The sequence below is a fragment of the Ceratotherium simum genome, chromosome 1, assembly GCF_057802395.1.
Source record: "Ceratotherium simum simum isolate JZ-2026a chromosome 1, ASM5780239v1, whole genome shotgun sequence".
In the NCBI taxonomy this organism is placed as follows: domain Eukaryota; kingdom Metazoa; phylum Chordata; class Mammalia; order Perissodactyla; family Rhinocerotidae; genus Ceratotherium; species Ceratotherium simum.
Genome location: NC_141900.1, coordinates 32955882 through 32972018, shown reverse-complemented (window position 1 = coordinate 32972018; position 16137 = coordinate 32955882). Strand labels below are relative to the sequence as shown.

The following is a 16137-nucleotide window of genomic DNA, read 5'->3' as shown; positions in this document are numbered from 1 at the left end:
TAACTGATGGGAAGGGGAGAGAGAGGATGTTGAGAATGACGCTCCGATGCCACATTTGGATAAGGACCCTATTATTTGCTCTCGTTGGAAATGAGTTGTTTATGGAACTTGAAATTTGAGGTATCTCTTGGACCCGAGGACGTGGTGCTTCTTGAGTTTGCCTTCCCTTCCTCTCTTTACTCTTCTCCAGTGGACCTTCTGTTCTTCCTTTGATGAACTCATCCAGTGAGGGCTGTGAAAAGTGATGTGAACATAAGCAAGCCTAACCTCTGAGTCTAGTTTCTTCTATGGTTAAAAGGAGAAAGAGGCATTTTATTAATGGGTTTTCAAACTTTTTTTTTTTTGATAGTAGAGCCTTATTTTCTGAAAAAAATTTTATTTGAAATCCCAATATATGAAACAGATAAAAGCAGAGTTGATCTGGTTGAAACAGGAGTTGATGGCCCAGAGGGCTGCCCACTCACCAGCCTGACTCCACATTGCCCAGTTCCACGTGGCTCAGAAAATCCACGAATGTTAACTCCTTTGTGAAGCCTTCTCTAACTCCCCCAGAGAGTAAAGTGCTACCTCCTTTCTTCCCATAACATTTTATTCACAAGCTACCTCCACTGCATAAATTATAATCCAACTTGATCCCTGGGTTCCCCAGGGCAAAAAAGTGCCTGATTCCTCTGTGTCGCCCAGCATGGTCCCTGCAGCTTGTAGGTATTGGGCAAATGTGTGCTGAATGAATGTTTACTATAGAGCACATACATGTTATATGTCCAAGACGGGGGAAAAGGGAAGGAACTTCTATTTATTAATCCCTAACAGGCTCTTCATGTTTTCTTTGGATTATTTTAATTTTACCTCAACACTCTGAGGTGTGTGTCATTAATCCTCCATTAGGCAGTTTCCTAAATTTTTACAAGTAGTAAAGTGAGGACCAAACTTAATTTTTTGGAAACTAAACCCATTTTTGTTTCCCTCGCCTCCATGAGCCACTGCTAATCTATTAAATGTTGCGTTTTAAGCATTGAGAACTGAAGGTCAAGTAAGTTTCAAAATGTCTTCTTTTCAGAAACTCCTTGAGGAAAGCACACATCTTTGGAATCACATTTGCCCTCACCCAGGCAATGATGTATTTTTCCTATGCTGCCTGTTTCCGGTTTGGTGCCTACTTGGTAGCACATCAGTTCATGAGCTTTCAGGATGTTCTGTTGTAAGTATCAGGTTAATATTTACAATTAAATTCTAGAAATAAAACCAAGGGGAACATTCTTCATGCTTGGATAGAAAACCTTACTGTGAAGCTTCATGAAGAGATTTGGTGATTCAGAAGGTGGCATTTTGCCTCTGAGTCTCCGTCTGTTATCACTGAAGCACCCTATTTCATTTGGGGAATCAGTGACTTCCCCACACCCCAGTGCTGACTCTCACATTTGACCTTTCTGAATCTCTGGCTAGGTGGGGTAGTGATTCAATAAGGGGTTTCCAGAAGGCCTTGGCATTTGGGAAGAAGCCAAAACCTGAGCCAAGTGCTTGATTGGCTCCTTTAAAAGGAGCCTCTGAACAGGCAGGTAAAGAACAGGTGTGGAGCACTGAGTTCTGCAAGGCCTGGGAGATTCCAGGATAAATTTGCTTTCCTTGATAAAAGAAGAGCAGCTAGAAGGTGAGAGCTGGAGAAAATCAGAAATGACAAAGGAAAAGCTAGATTGGGATTTCTGCTACATCTCTGTGAATGCAGAAAATTGTACCTCAGTCATGGGGAAAACAGGCCTGGACTTACTTATACTCTAAAGCGCTCAAATATGCAGTCTGGTCGTGAAAAGTGTGTGTAATCTTTCTGAGCATCTAGATTTGGTGATGGGTGAGATTCTGCCCTTTGATAGCGACCATAATTAGTGGTAATACAGGTTTACATTTAAAACAGAATCATCTAAGCCTGGCAATATAATGTGTTAGTATAATATTTCCATCCTATTTAGGCACTGACTTGTACATGCATTATAGTTTGCTCAGGATGACCCCAACAGAAGATTTATAATTTCCACTTAATATCTCTGTCTGAAAAATGATATGCAGCTGCTACTTATGACTATGACCAAAAGATCAAAACCAGGATCATTGGCATAGGGGCTTTCATTAGATAATTATTTGATATATTGCTTTACTCCAGGGTAAGGCATTGAACTGATGAAAGTTGCTGATACTTGGGCGTTTCGATTCGGAAAATCAATCTTCCAAGTAAAGGAAAGGGGAGACCTGTCTGAAGAGCAGTCCATTTTAAAAAGATTCCACAGGTCTAAATAATAACAAGCCCAAGATTAACCATGTGTGTGATTTATTTAGAGCTATTTAAAAAAAAGAAAAGATGCTGTGTGCTACATTAACACAGGCCTAGAGTCGAGGGGAGAGGACACGATGGACTCAGGATTAGTATGGGAGGGTCCCCAAGTACTATGTGAGTTCTAGGCCCAGTGTTTAAAAAGGCACGTGGATAATTGCATCCAGAGGAGGGCAGCTGGAATGTTGAGAGTGAAAGGAGTTATCAAAGAGGCCAAGGGCCTTTTTAACAATATTCCAATACTTGAAGGGCTGTATCATGCAAAAGGAGGTACATTTTTCTTCAAATTGAAAAAGAACTTTTTAACAATAGACTTACTTGATCACACTTGCTACTTCCTAAAACAAAGGATGGAAGCCAACTTGGTAGAAGTGTCTGGGCACAAACATTGAGAGTTGGACTTGATATCTTGTGACATCTTCCCAACTTGAAGCTGCTCTGATTCTCATGTCACAGATTAAGAATACTGATGCATCTAGAGAGCAGCATGAAATCTAGCTCTGTAAGGAACTCTGTCTTTGCTGTCTAGCTCATAGGTTTTCTAAGAATCTGATGTAATGAGCATCACTGCCTATATCCAGTATTGATTGCCATAGTAATGGTGCATACCAACCAACCACTAAACCCAGTGAAATACAATAATAAACATTTATTTTTGCCCACAAGTCTATGGGTCAGCTGGGCATTTCTGGGTTGGCCATAGTGGATCTCAGCTAGGTTCACTCATGTGTGCAGTGAGCTACAAGCTAGTTGGCTTGGCCCACACAGCTATCCTCCATCTGTGCCTTGTCCTCCAGCAGGCTGGGCTTATAGTAGTGGCAGAGAGACTGAGAGAGAAAAGCATACCTGGCCCCCTGAGTTGTACTTGGAACTAGCAACAGTCACTTCCACCACATCCTGTTGGCTGAAGCAAGTCACAAGGCCAACCCAGATTCCAAGGGTAGGAAAACAAATTCCAGTTCTTAAATGGAGGAGCTGCAAAGTCACTTTACAAGAAAGTGAGGATACAGACAGAGATGAAAAATAGGCCATTTTACAGTCAATTTATTGCACTGGCATGAACTTATAAGGAAAGTGTTTCTTTTCTAAACTTCTGTTTTGTAATTGTTGAGACAATGCTCTCTGGTTGTAGAAGTATCAACTTTCTAGCTTTGCAGTCATAACTTGTTGCACACGTTTTGTCTTTGTTTTCTGCAGGGTATTCTCAGCTGTTGTCTTTGGTGCCATGGCAGTGGGGCAGGTCAGTTCATTTGCTCCTGACTATGCCAAAGCCAAAGTGTCAGCAGCCCACATCATCATGATCATTGAAAGAACCCCTGTGATCGACAGCTATAGCACCGAAGGCCTACAGCCAGTGAGTTTGATGTTTTGGTTATATGATCTGCTCCTAACTGATGAATGAAAGTTTTCTAAGAGGAAATTTAATAAAATCTGTGCTTTTTTATTTGCTGGCAATAAAATGAAACTTTCTAGATCATTGGTTCATTTTAGTAAGTGCTAATAATATATGTTAGTATCCAGTACTTCTGTACAACAAAGCAACAGGGGGATGGAAATATTGTTAATTTATAAACAAATCCTGTTAAACGGGTTTTATTATACGTAGGTTACTCTGTTCTTGGGGAACAGATTTCAGTTTATCATATTTGTATTGTATTAAAAATACATACTATGGAAACACTGATCCTTTTGCATCTTATTGATTACATTCTGGCAGTTACAAATGAATCCTAATTGTAACACAAGTTCACTACCTTCTGACACCTGGTGGTAGAGGGGGTTGACTATGCAATGAGTTTTCAGATTGGCAGCAAATTTACTGTTATTGTTCTCACTTTAGACTACATTGGAAGGAAATGTGACCTTTAATGAAGTCGTGTTCAACTATCCCACTCGACCAGACATCCCAGTGCTTCAGGGGCTGAGCGTCGCGGTGAAGAAGGGCCAGACGCTCGCCCTGGTCGGCAGCAGCGGCTGTGGGAAGAGCACAGTGGTCCAGCTCCTTGAGAGATTCTATGACCCCTTGGCTGGAACAGTGGTGAGCACACTCTCTCACTGAGCTCATTTCAGGTTTTTCATCATCATAATACCTGCGTCTATTTAATTCTTGTCTATAGACCATGGTTTTTCAAACCTTTAAACAACAGTCTCACTTAAAGGCTGACATCCTAGATAGGGTCTCCACTCTGTGTCAACTGCCCCAGCCATCTTCTCCAGGCTCTCTCTCAACACTGCCCCTCTACCCTCTTTTGCAAGCAGCCATTTTTACCACCCATCCCCCTTCTCTTGGTTAGGTTTTAGCTTGCATGAGAAGATCCAGGAAAACCTGAAGTAGCCAGAAAGATAGAGGAGAGGTGCTAGGAGAGACAAATAAGATGGGAGCTGAGGATGGGGAGGGTTTCAACAAGGAGAAGGTAATCAGCAATGACAGGTGCTAGGGACAGATAGGGTAGGATGAAGACTGAAAAGACATGATAGGCTTTAGCAAATAATGGGCTACTTCTGACATTTAAAATATTCTCAGTGAAGTGGTGGTGGTAGAAAACAGTTTAGCATGGCTGGGGTATGGTAAGGATGGGAAATGGAGCTGAGTGTAGACCTTCAGGAAGATAAAGGTGAAGGAAAGGCAAATAACAACAGCAACTTGAGTGGGGAGGCAGAGTCCTGGGAAATTGTTTAGGAGGCAGAATTTTGAGCATTTTTATGGCTGAGGACGACATAAAACTATTGCTGGAGAGAGGGCATTGAAACACTTTTTAAGGAGAAAACAGAAAAGTGAGATCAACAAATTTTGGCATCACATAAAGAATATAGAGGGGTTCCGTTTTGTTTTCTGCACTAAGAGATTAAGTGAAGGGTCAGATTTATTCATTCAACATTCAAGACGATCTTGACTCAGTGCCTCTCAGGGACTGTCTCAGGTACTGAGATAGGAGTCTTGAAGGGAGTAGTGAAATTTTAAATGATTATAATGGAGAATAGGAACAGACTCAAATTAGGAAGGAATAGAATTTATAGCAAGAAATTTTCATTATGTACGCATTTAGTTATTGGTTGTATTCAGAAGTGATATTAAAAATATGACACAACTGGAATAGCATGGGCACCGATCAACCAGAATGGATAGCTGTTCCATGTAGTCATAATGATGCCCAGCTCCATATGGGCCCTTCTTGCACAGATGACGGACATGAAAATAGAACTTTTTCAGCCTGTAGTCCAGGGCTCTTTTTACTTCCCCACAGCAATCATGGTTACTCATAAATATTTTTTATTGTATTCAAAGACACTTGTGCTTTTACTCAGTCCATTCTTCCATAGCTACATAAGCTTTGATCCTGGTGTTTACTACCTTGTCTTTATTTTGTGTGAATTCTGATTTGATGCTTCAATTTTGTGGTTAAAGTTTGAACAGAGGACTCTAAATGAAGACCTCGCTAACAAATGTAGCAATTAGAGGAGGAAATGTTAGCTCTCAGACACTGATTATAGTCTTTAACAGACATGTATTAAGCAACGTGTTAAATGTTGAGCTCTAATGAGTTACAGGGTATGGTGTCTGCCGTGCAAGACTTTAACTGAAGAGATGGGGCAGATACTTCCATGAGTGAGATTAAAGAAGAAGATAGGCCTAGAGCTGGCTGCATGAGGGGGACAGTCAAGAACGTCATTTGATGCCAGAGATGTGCGCTGTGGTTGATACGTGATTTGTCCCCAATGTCCCTATAGGCGAGTTTGGCTGAAATAGGAGATTTAATTAGAGCTGTGGTTCTCAAATTTTTTTGATTATTAACCACTTAGGAATGACAAAAACTCTCCTGGCCAGCTTACTGCACTCACAGTCACTTTAGTGGAAAAAACAGTGATAACAGAGTGCTGGAGCTGAAAACAACAGTGGTACACAGTACAGTAATTAAAGAGAAAGTAAAGAAATTAATGATTATTCTACACATACAGAAACACAAGGAGAAGATAATTAAAAACATGGACCATGTCAGTTATGGCTCAGCGTAGGAAACAGAAACTGCTCTAGGTATTTCAAGTAGATTAATATTTAATAAAGGGAGTTAAGTGCTTACAAAATCATCAGAAAGGGCTGGAAGAGTAGATGTAAAAAGTGAAAGTAAATGCTCCTGGCCATTCATATCACAGCACTGCAGCTGGGATTTTATGCCCAGGAAGTTGCAGAAAATTATGCAATGCCACATCTGCTCAGACCTGAAGACACAAGTCCAGAGTCTGGCTGTTGCAAAAACTCCTGTCTCCCAGAACACGTGTTAGCTTACCACGGCTGCTACAGAGAATTGGCCTCTGCCTTCCAGATTTTTCACAATGCATCTCACTGGTAGAACCTCAATTACTTGCAGAACCATGAGGAAGTCTGGAACATAGTTTTTAGCTTTGCAGTCCCTTGATGTATGAAGGGCAGACATAGGAGAATGTGGAAACGAATGCTGAGTGCATAGGACGATTACCTTCTCAAGACAACACTGATAATGCACTGAAAACAGTGTCCTCAGCTATGGTAGGAATACGATTATCTGCTCCTGTGCATTTGCACTAGAGCTTTGAAACACTGATAAGTGGGACACAGCCACCCTGGTTCATTTAAGTAGGTTAGGGCCTGACCTTTTAAATTTTACCATCTTGCCTGGTGATTCTGATGCCAACCACAGCTGGAGAACCATTGAACTGATCAGTTTGAAAAGTTGAGGTTAAACTGCAGAAAGTTTTTAAAAATGAAGCTACGGATATGTACAGAGGGGAGGATCCAAGTTTTGTGGGGCCTGAAAGTTACACAATTTTAGGGACTCTACTTAAAAGAATACAAAGTTATGAACACAAAATTAGGTACAAAAGTGAATACTTGCTTAGAGTGAAAAGAAAATACAACAAAATACTGAAAACTTAAAGATTCTGGTCCCTTTCCACTTGAGGCAGGGTATCATCAGTGTTACCCGGAAGAGCTTTCTTTTTTTTTTTTTTTTTGTGAGGAAGATCAGCCCTGAGCTAACATCCATGCCAATCCTCCTCCTTATTTTTTTTTTCCCTTTTTCTCCCCAAAACCCTAGTAGATAGTTGTATGTCATAGTTGCACATCCTTCTAGTTGCTGTATGTGGGACGCCACCTCAGCATGGCTGGAGAAGCGGTGTGTCAGTGTGTGCCCGGCATCCGAACCCGGGCTACTGGTAGCGGAGTGCGCACACTTAACCGCTAAGCCACGGGGCCGGCCCCCTAGAAGAGCTTTCTGACTGCAGCCTGGCCTCTCTCCCACCCAGAACACTGTTCAACTCCCAGCATGCATCTGTAATTGAGGGCCCTTGAAGCTTAAGCTTCCTTAGCTTCACTGTCAAATCACCTCTGGTTTGGGTCTTACCCTGACCTTCCCTTTCTCCCTTCTCTTGTCCCTCCCACACACCACCAGAGTCCTCTGTCCCTCTTTGGATACAGTTAGAAGTCTATTGTCTTTGGGTATTACCCAGAGGGTCCCTGGACTAAGATGGGGACATTCTTCTTTTGAGGGAGGTCAGAAAATATCTTTCAATTATGAGACACTTGTGTTACCAGAATCCAATCTATAGTGTGTAGATCCAATCCTAGCTCCCCAACTAACTGTGTGAGCTTGCACAAGTTCCTTAACTTTGCTCATTTCCTTATCTGTAAAATAGTGATTAAAATCACACCTACCTCACAAGGGTTGTTGTGAAGATTAAACAAGAGAATCTATAAGACACGCTATCACAGGTCCTAGAATATATTCAGCGCCCAATAACTCACCTATAATCTTTGTTTCAGAGTAAAGACATATAGCAGAATAATACACATTTAACATTTGATTGTGCTAATGAAAGCAAGCAGTAGATTCAACAATCTAGAATAGAGACAGCTAGTCATTTTAATTTGGCCTTACATTATTATTACCAATGTGTTTATTTTCCTAGTTAAGTTTTTATTTAGGCAGTAGCTTTTGAGCAGTTTTCACTGATTTCCCAGAGTTTCTTTGTCTTCCCTCAGACCACCACCCATGCCTCAGCCTAAGAAGCTCTGCATTGATCTGTTTTACATTTCGGCTTCTAAACACGTCTTCCCTAAAGAAAGAATTCTTCAGCTAACACAGGTTTTAGATACTTTGCAAATCCAGTGTATCTTGTGGGGATAAGGAGGCCTAAGAGTGTTACTATATTCAGTGTGACAGAGAGACTGATTAAAACTTGCTAGGATTATTGAGATTTGTCTGATTATATTACCTAGGCAGTGTGTACTTTCCTCCCAGGGGCATAAGCCTAGAAAAAATTTTAAAAAAAAACAACCAATTACTCCTTCTTCCCTCAAATTTCCATTTCTCAAGTACAGTGTTCCATCTAACAAGATCTGCTGTTTTGCCACATCCTTGCATGGTTTTTCCTGCCTCTCTCCAGCCTCTACTTTCCACCTTCAATTGACACTGTAAGGAAGCCTGGAGCACAGATGCTCGAAACAGTCTCCATGGCAACTGGGCTTGGTACTAATAAGGTCATGGCTGTGCTTTCCATTCCTGCACCTGCCAGCTTCACAAACAGAAGCTGTGCTCCTGCAGCAAAGAATGTACCTTACCCCTGGCCAGCTGTCTCCCAGAGGTGCCCAGCCAGGCACACAGGATACAGAGAGTATATACAGCTCAGTATATACTCATCACCTCTATTAGTACAGCTCAAAGCTGAGTCACTGATGTCTTCTTCAGAGGGGATGAACAACTCTCTCACTTGAATGCCAGACTTCTCCTGCAAAGTAGATCTTTTGGGAGGTATACCTGCATCAGAGAGTAAGCATTTTTAACAGCAAGGCTGTAAAGGGCACTCCCCAGGCTTCTGCAGGATAATTAAGGGAGCCAGGTCAGTAGAGAAAGGGCAGCCTCTCCTTCCCACTCCCTTGGCTCAGCATTGTAGATGTTCGTCCATCCTTTCATCCACCTGTATTCCAAGTATATCACACACACCCAGTTACAAACCGCTGACAGTCTTGAGCACATCCTCTGTGCCCAGCACTGTGCTAAGTGGGGTCCTTACATGATCTCATTTAATCCTCAATTCTGTGAGTTTAGGAATTATCATCATTCCTGTTTTACCCACAAGGAAACAGAGAAATTAATTCACTTTCCCAAGATCAACAACTACAGATATAGCAGACATCCTCCCACACTCATTTATATTCCATTTAACTGCTGCATCTGATTCCTCAAAAAACTGATTCTGACTAACTCAGGTCAGAACAGAAACCTCACCAGAAACTTATTATGTGTTCATAGTAGTTATTTATTTCCACTCTGATCTTGGCTACTTTTCCTGTGAATAACCAATAGATAAGAATAAGGATACCAGGATACATTCCAGAAATATAATGCATTATCTTAGTTTCCTGTGGCTGCTGTAATAAATTTACCACAAATTTAGTGCCTTAAAACAACATAAATTTATTATCTTACAAGTTCTGGAGGTCAGACGTGTAATATGGGTCTCACCAGGCTAAAATCAAGGTGTGAGCAGGGCTGTGTTTCTTCTGGATGCTCTAGGGGACAGTTCTTTTTCTTGCCTTTTCCAGCTCATGGACCTTTCCTCCATCCTGAAAGCCAACAATTACAGGCCGAGTCCTTCTCATACTGCACCACTCTGATACTCATTCTCCTGCGTCCCTCTTCCACAGTTACGGATCCTGATGATTACACTGGGCCCACATGGATAATCCAAGATAATCTCACTTGGAGGTCAGCTGATTAGCAACCTTAATTCCATCTGCTACCTTAATTCCCTCTTGCCATGTAACATAACATACACACAGGTCCCATGGATTAGAACATGGATATCTTGAGGGGGGGGCATTATTCTGCCCAACACATGCATATATCAGAAACCAGGGTTAAAACAGAAGAAACATGACAGTTCCTCAAAGCATAAAATTATGACCTTACTCAACTGACCTTGACAATCCATAGTGAATACAACAACAAAAGGGTACTCCTACAGTAATTTGGCAATTTTAATTTTAATCAAAACAACAATATTAATTTTGCTCAATTCACAATGTGCTGGTCCTGAAGTGGATCTGTGACCTCTTCTTTTCAGCTAATTGACGGCAAAGAAATAAAGCACCTGAACGTCCAGTGGCTCCGAGCACACCTGGGCATCGTGTCCCAGGAACCCATCCTGTTTGACTGCAGCATTGGTGAGAACATCGCCTACGGAGACAACAGCCGGGTCGTGTCACAGGAAGAGATTGTGCAAGCAGCTAAAGAGGCCAACATACACCGCTTCATTGAGACACTGCCTAATGTAAGTCTCTCTCCAAATTAGGAGCCCAGGAGCATGTGGCAGCCTCCGTGGCCTATAGTTTGATTTCTAAAGGGCTGGTTTCCCAAAGGTGAAGAGAAATGAGCAACCAAAACACACACCCATCTGTAAACAAGCATCTGGCTACACTTCCCGTCCCCATTCGATGTTACGTTTTACCTCATCACCCAGCTTACTCCCTGTGAGCAAGCCTGACCGAGAGCGCATATGTTTGGGAGGCCTTTCCCTCTAAGTCTAAGTGCAGGGCCCACAGAAGCAGGCATCACCCTCCCTCCCCATTTCTCTCCCAGTCTTCCTTCTGCCTCCATGCAGCTCTCCCCCGAGGCTCAAACCTCCTTCTGTGGCGTCAGGCCAGGCCAGGGAACTGGACCCATGCTAGCCAGAAGGCTCTGTCTGATTAGGGCTGAGTCACTGAGTGACCATGGGGTCGTGTAATCTCTCACCATTGCACATTTCATGGGCCCCAAGCTCTGCTTACAGGGTTGATTACTGAAACCTTCCCTCGGCTCCCTGGGCTGTTATCCTGTGGATGTCCTCTGAATTCCTCCTAGGAAGTTAGATAAACGGAACCTCTCGCCCTCTCTTAAGCCCCTTAGGTTGGTATCTACCCGCCTCCATTATCATTAGTTATGTTCTTTATTGTAAGGAAGTGCCCCCTAAAAAAGAAAGCTCAGTCGCCTCAGACCGGTGAGGAAGGCAATCTCCCCATGGGGAAGGATGGCAATACCAGGTGGCCCCCACTCTTCCCAAGATTTCCTTTTCCTGAGGCTCCTCTTTGGATAACTGCTGCCACCACATCATAGGCCCCAGGGAGGAGGCACTGTCACACTCCCCTCCTCAATTTAACCTTCTAGCCCCACTGTGGATAATTGGCCATTCCCAAGGCTAGAACATGTAAAACATACAGTGCAAACCCCTTTACTAACGATGAGTTGAGTGTTCTCAAAGGGTAAGCATAGACCAGCACATCAGCATCACCTGGGAACGTGTGAGAAATGCAGATATCAGGCCCTACCCCAGACCTGCTGAGTCAGAAACTTTGGACGTGGAGTCTGGCAATCTGTGTTTTAATAGCCCAGGTGATACTGACGCTGGCTGAAGTCTGAGAACCACTGGGCTAGGGCTTACCAAAGACAATCACACAGAGTAACTGTTATCTAGGTCATTAAATATACCTTGCCCCTCTGGCATTTGTCTACCACAGGAGCCCCACCTTTCTGGGCTCCTGGGCTCCGTCTGTCACACAGAGCACACCTGTAGACGTCGTGATTCTTTTCCTCAGTGTCTAGAGGAGGAAAGCGAAGGCAAACCCCTTAGTCCTGTCTGCTGTCTAAGGACCCACTTCTTCGCCTGAGTGATTCATACCTGGACTTACCTCACCTGGCACGGGGCTGCTCTGGTTACCTCCTTCCTTCAGGGTTACAGCCCTGCCTTTACTGCCTCAACAGGATCCATACTAATAAGTGCAACCTGGCACCCCTACCTCACCTGGGCACACTGCAGTGCTCCCCCGCCCAGGCAGCTGCAGCTCTGGGGTGGAGCCTGTCCCCAGCATCTGACAGAACCTCCCCTGCAGTCTTCTCACTCCATCTGCAGGTGGAGACCTGTGTCTGATGCCATAGAACATGGGTTGCCAGAAACAGCAAATAAAAATAGGTAACCCTACTTAGAACATGATTTGAAAGTCAAACTCTGGGTGCCAGAATCAGAGCCCAGTTTGACTAAAATTTCCTCCTGGCAAGGGCCTGAGAATCATAAGATAGTATTGTTTTCCAGGTTACACATGCTGTCTGTCACTCCCATTTCTGTTCTCCCCAACGTACCTTTTTAAATCCTCTCCCTATCATCATATTGAATAGTTAGTGCCAATTATGTACTGTGGGAAACAATATGTGAAGAATTTCAGGAGCACTCTAAGAACAAAAATAATAAAAGAGATTTCAGCTTTTAAAGTTAGATATCAAAATAGAATTCTTTAACATCCATTAAAATTGTTGAAGTGTTGGAGATAGTTTTATAAAAACAGACACCAAAAGGCTAGCATCCCAAGAATTTCTTCCCTTCCTCACTTTAAAATAATGCAGAGAGCGTCACTGGCTGGTTATCAATAAAATGAGCTTCAGTTATTTTATTAAGCATAGCCTATTCAAATCAAATTTCCTTCCTCCTACCAGTCTTTGTCCCAAATATAATGAAATCAGAAGACTGGAAGAGACTAACATTGCAACAATATTCTTCCTCATAAAAATGTTGCCTTGCTTACACTAAAACAGAACTTTCAAGACCCAAATGTCTATTTTCAAGGAGAGAAATCAAATCTACCATTTAGAGCTATGTTCTTATTGTTTAACTCTCTATGAACCTGTTCTTAGCTTCTGTACCTGAACTTTCTTCGTGTGTATGAAAGTGGTTATCCTGTTTTCTATAAGCAGGCTCTTTTTCAGAACTTTATTATCAGTTCTACTTTTCATAATCACAAAACTCTATTGACAGAAATATGACACCAGAGTAGGAGACAAAGGGACTCAGCTCTCCGGTGGCCAGAAACAGCGCATTGCCATAGCTCGTGCCCTTGTGAGACAGCCTCAGATTTTGCTTTTGGATGAAGCTACATCAGCTCTGGATACAGAAAGTGAGAAGGTAAGAATTTATATTGGACTCATTCAGGCTTGAATCAGTCGTCCTAAAAAGGTTTGAATTTATGCTTCTATCTTCCACAGTAGAGAACAAAATTTAGCCAGATATGTTGATTGTTACTTATGTCAGCTTTCAGTGGAATTGAAACACTTTCTGTAGCTGTGATTCAAGAGACCTAAGATGAAGCAAGGCAAAGTAAAGCACCTGTCCTCCCAGAAACAGCCTTGGATCACTGTGTATTGACCTGAGAAGCTGCATTTAGGAGGCATTATTTCTCATTTCTACCAGCAGCATCTTCTCAGCAACTGTATAAAAAAGTGAGGGCAATACAATGTTAAAAGCTGACTGTACCTTAAGATAAATATTAGTAATCATTTTCAGTTCAAGAAAACGTTGAGTATTAGCTATCTGAAAGACAAACTAATTCTGAGATGTACCCTATCTTAAAAATCCCAAAATTCGAGGAGGCTGTGTTTGGCCTCTGTTCAGTCTTCTGCATTTGCTGTAAAGTTGCACTAAAGGGCTGCTTTGAAGGATGTTATGTGGCTAGGCATACCCGTAAATGTCTTTAGATGATTTGATGGACGGTATTTATTGTCACAACTTTGAGAATAGATAACTCCTGCCTCAGAATTAATCCAAACTAGGACTCAATATTCTGATATGACAAATCCTTTCCTTTGTAAAATCTATTATGTGTCACTGACACCATTGTTATAGAAGGACCTACGGCTGGAGAAATTGGAAGGCTTGTCATGGAGAGGACTATTTTTATCAGAATCAATTTATGTGATCATTGAACAGGTTGTCCAAGAAGCTCTGGACAAGGCCAGAGAAGGCCGCACCTGCATCGTGATCGCTCACCGCCTGTCCACCATCCAGAACGCAGACTTGATAGTGGTGATTCAGAACGGCAGAGTCAAGGAGCACGGCACGCACCAACAGCTGCTGGCGCAGAAAGGCGTCTATTTTACCTTGGTCAGCGTCCAGGCTGGAGCAAAGCGCTAGTGAACTGTGACCATATGAGCTGTTAAACATTTTCTAATATTTGTTAAATGTGGCATTTAATCAAAGTTAAAAAGCGAGTGCTTACTCAGTAAACTATGTAGAGTTACCTATTTAACATTTCCTGCCACAGTGGGAGATCATTCCACCACGTTCTGAGTCTTCAGAGACTATAATGAAAGAAACAGAAAGAATCATCATCAAATGGAGTAAAATAATGGTTTTAATTGCATTTGAAATTTATAAAATAATTCAAATTAGATTTTGCCAATAAAGTGTGTAATTTTTATGTTTTCTTATTTGGACTAGAACTGACTGTCTTGCTAAAAGACTATAGAAGTAGCAAAAAGTACTGAATGTTTGCATCAAGTGCCTATAATAAAACTAAACTTTTATATGACTGGAGTGATCTTGTCTAAAATGCCCGTAAATATAGCATCTCCCAGTTGGAATACTGAAGCGCATTTCTGCATTAAAAAAAAAAGACTTCTTTAAAATCTCCCATTAATTTTTCGGGAAAGGTTAAACAGTGTAAATAATTCCTATTGTAAATATTACCTTTTCACACTGGGTCCTACAAAACCCTCTGGCTTCGTTCTTCTTGGACTTCATCCTGCTGATTCTTTCATTTCCACATTATGATGCCTCTCAAACCGACCACATAGATCAATACAAGATTTTGGGGGCTGCGGTGGCACAGAGATTGCACAATTATGAAGTTTATTCTCTGATGTATATTAAATAATTTGCATTGCTCTTATAAAGGGCTCTTTCAGGATTTTACTATTTTTGCACTTTTAAAACTATAGTTACTCATTCTCTATTTTTATAATGAAACACTTTTTCCAGTAATTAGTCTCTTCCAAAGTTGATCCTTTTGGTGGCAGATGTATAAAATGTGTCGTAAATTTATATACATCATCATGCAAACGATGAAAAAAGAAAATATCACAAAGAATGATACTGACTACAAAAAAACCATAGAAAAGTACTATAAACAACATTGAAAGGCACAAGCTAGTAGCATTATTTGCCATATTTATTATAAACAATTGATAGCCTCAATATATAAAGAATTTTAAAAGGAAAAAACACCATCACCTCCAAGAAGAAATGGGCAAAGGACATGGTCAGGTAATTCCCAAAGAAGAAATACATGAGAAAAATAGTGCACAGTCTCGAAGAAATGCAGACTCAACATACCCTTGAGGAGTAACATCAGTTTCGCAGCGGAAAAACACGTCCCTCATTTTGCCCTCAAGAAGTAGGCACCCATTCACGGACAAAAGTGCCTCCCTGGGAGCTGTGGGATCCAACCAAGGGACCTGAGAGGATTCTCACCCACTTGTGTTGGGTAACAGGCATACAGCCCTCAGTCTTGGCTGTGGACCCCACAGTAGCCTGTGAACTGGCTCTAGCCCCGCACGGCCTCAATTCGAGACCCCCTGGAAAATGGCTTAGATAATCACCCATGGACAAGAGGGCTCTTGTAGAAGTCCAGGTTTCCAGAAGAGAAGTTGCAGCACACCGCTGGAGCAAAAAAACACAAATTTGGATGCACTGGAGAGAGTAAGAGGCACAACTTGACTTGTGTTAGTTTGCAAACTGGTTGCTATACATGGACGGCAAGGAGAGACTAAAGAAAGAGGCAGACCACTCCAGATAGATAAGCGGTGGTTTTAATGAGCGAGGGAACTCACTTACGAGGCTTGTCTTGGGCAGCCACAAGACGAATAGATCTCCACATCCACCCACCAGAATCTTAAAAGTTTATATAGAGGCCTTAACTGGGTTCAGTCCCGTGTTCAGTCCAGATGGTCTCAACAAACCTTACTCTCTCAAGG

The 16137-nt window shown here is 42.0% G+C and overlaps 1 protein-coding gene across 1 annotated transcript in view; it reads left to right on the top strand.

Moving 5' to 3' along the window:
• Positions 1–14715, top strand: part of ABCB1 (ATP binding cassette subfamily B member 1) — an 86728-nt gene extending 72013 nt beyond the window's left edge. The window contains 6 exon segments of the mRNA XM_087447087.1: positions 1061–1201; positions 3524–3680; positions 4167–4364; positions 10427–10633; positions 13145–13291; positions 14093–14715. Of these exon segments, the coding sequence (XP_087303213.1) occupies positions 1061–1201; positions 3524–3680; positions 4167–4364; positions 10427–10633; positions 13145–13291; positions 14093–14314 (1072 nt within the window). The 3' untranslated portion in view covers positions 14315–14715.
• Positions 14716–16137: the final 1422 nt, after the last annotated feature.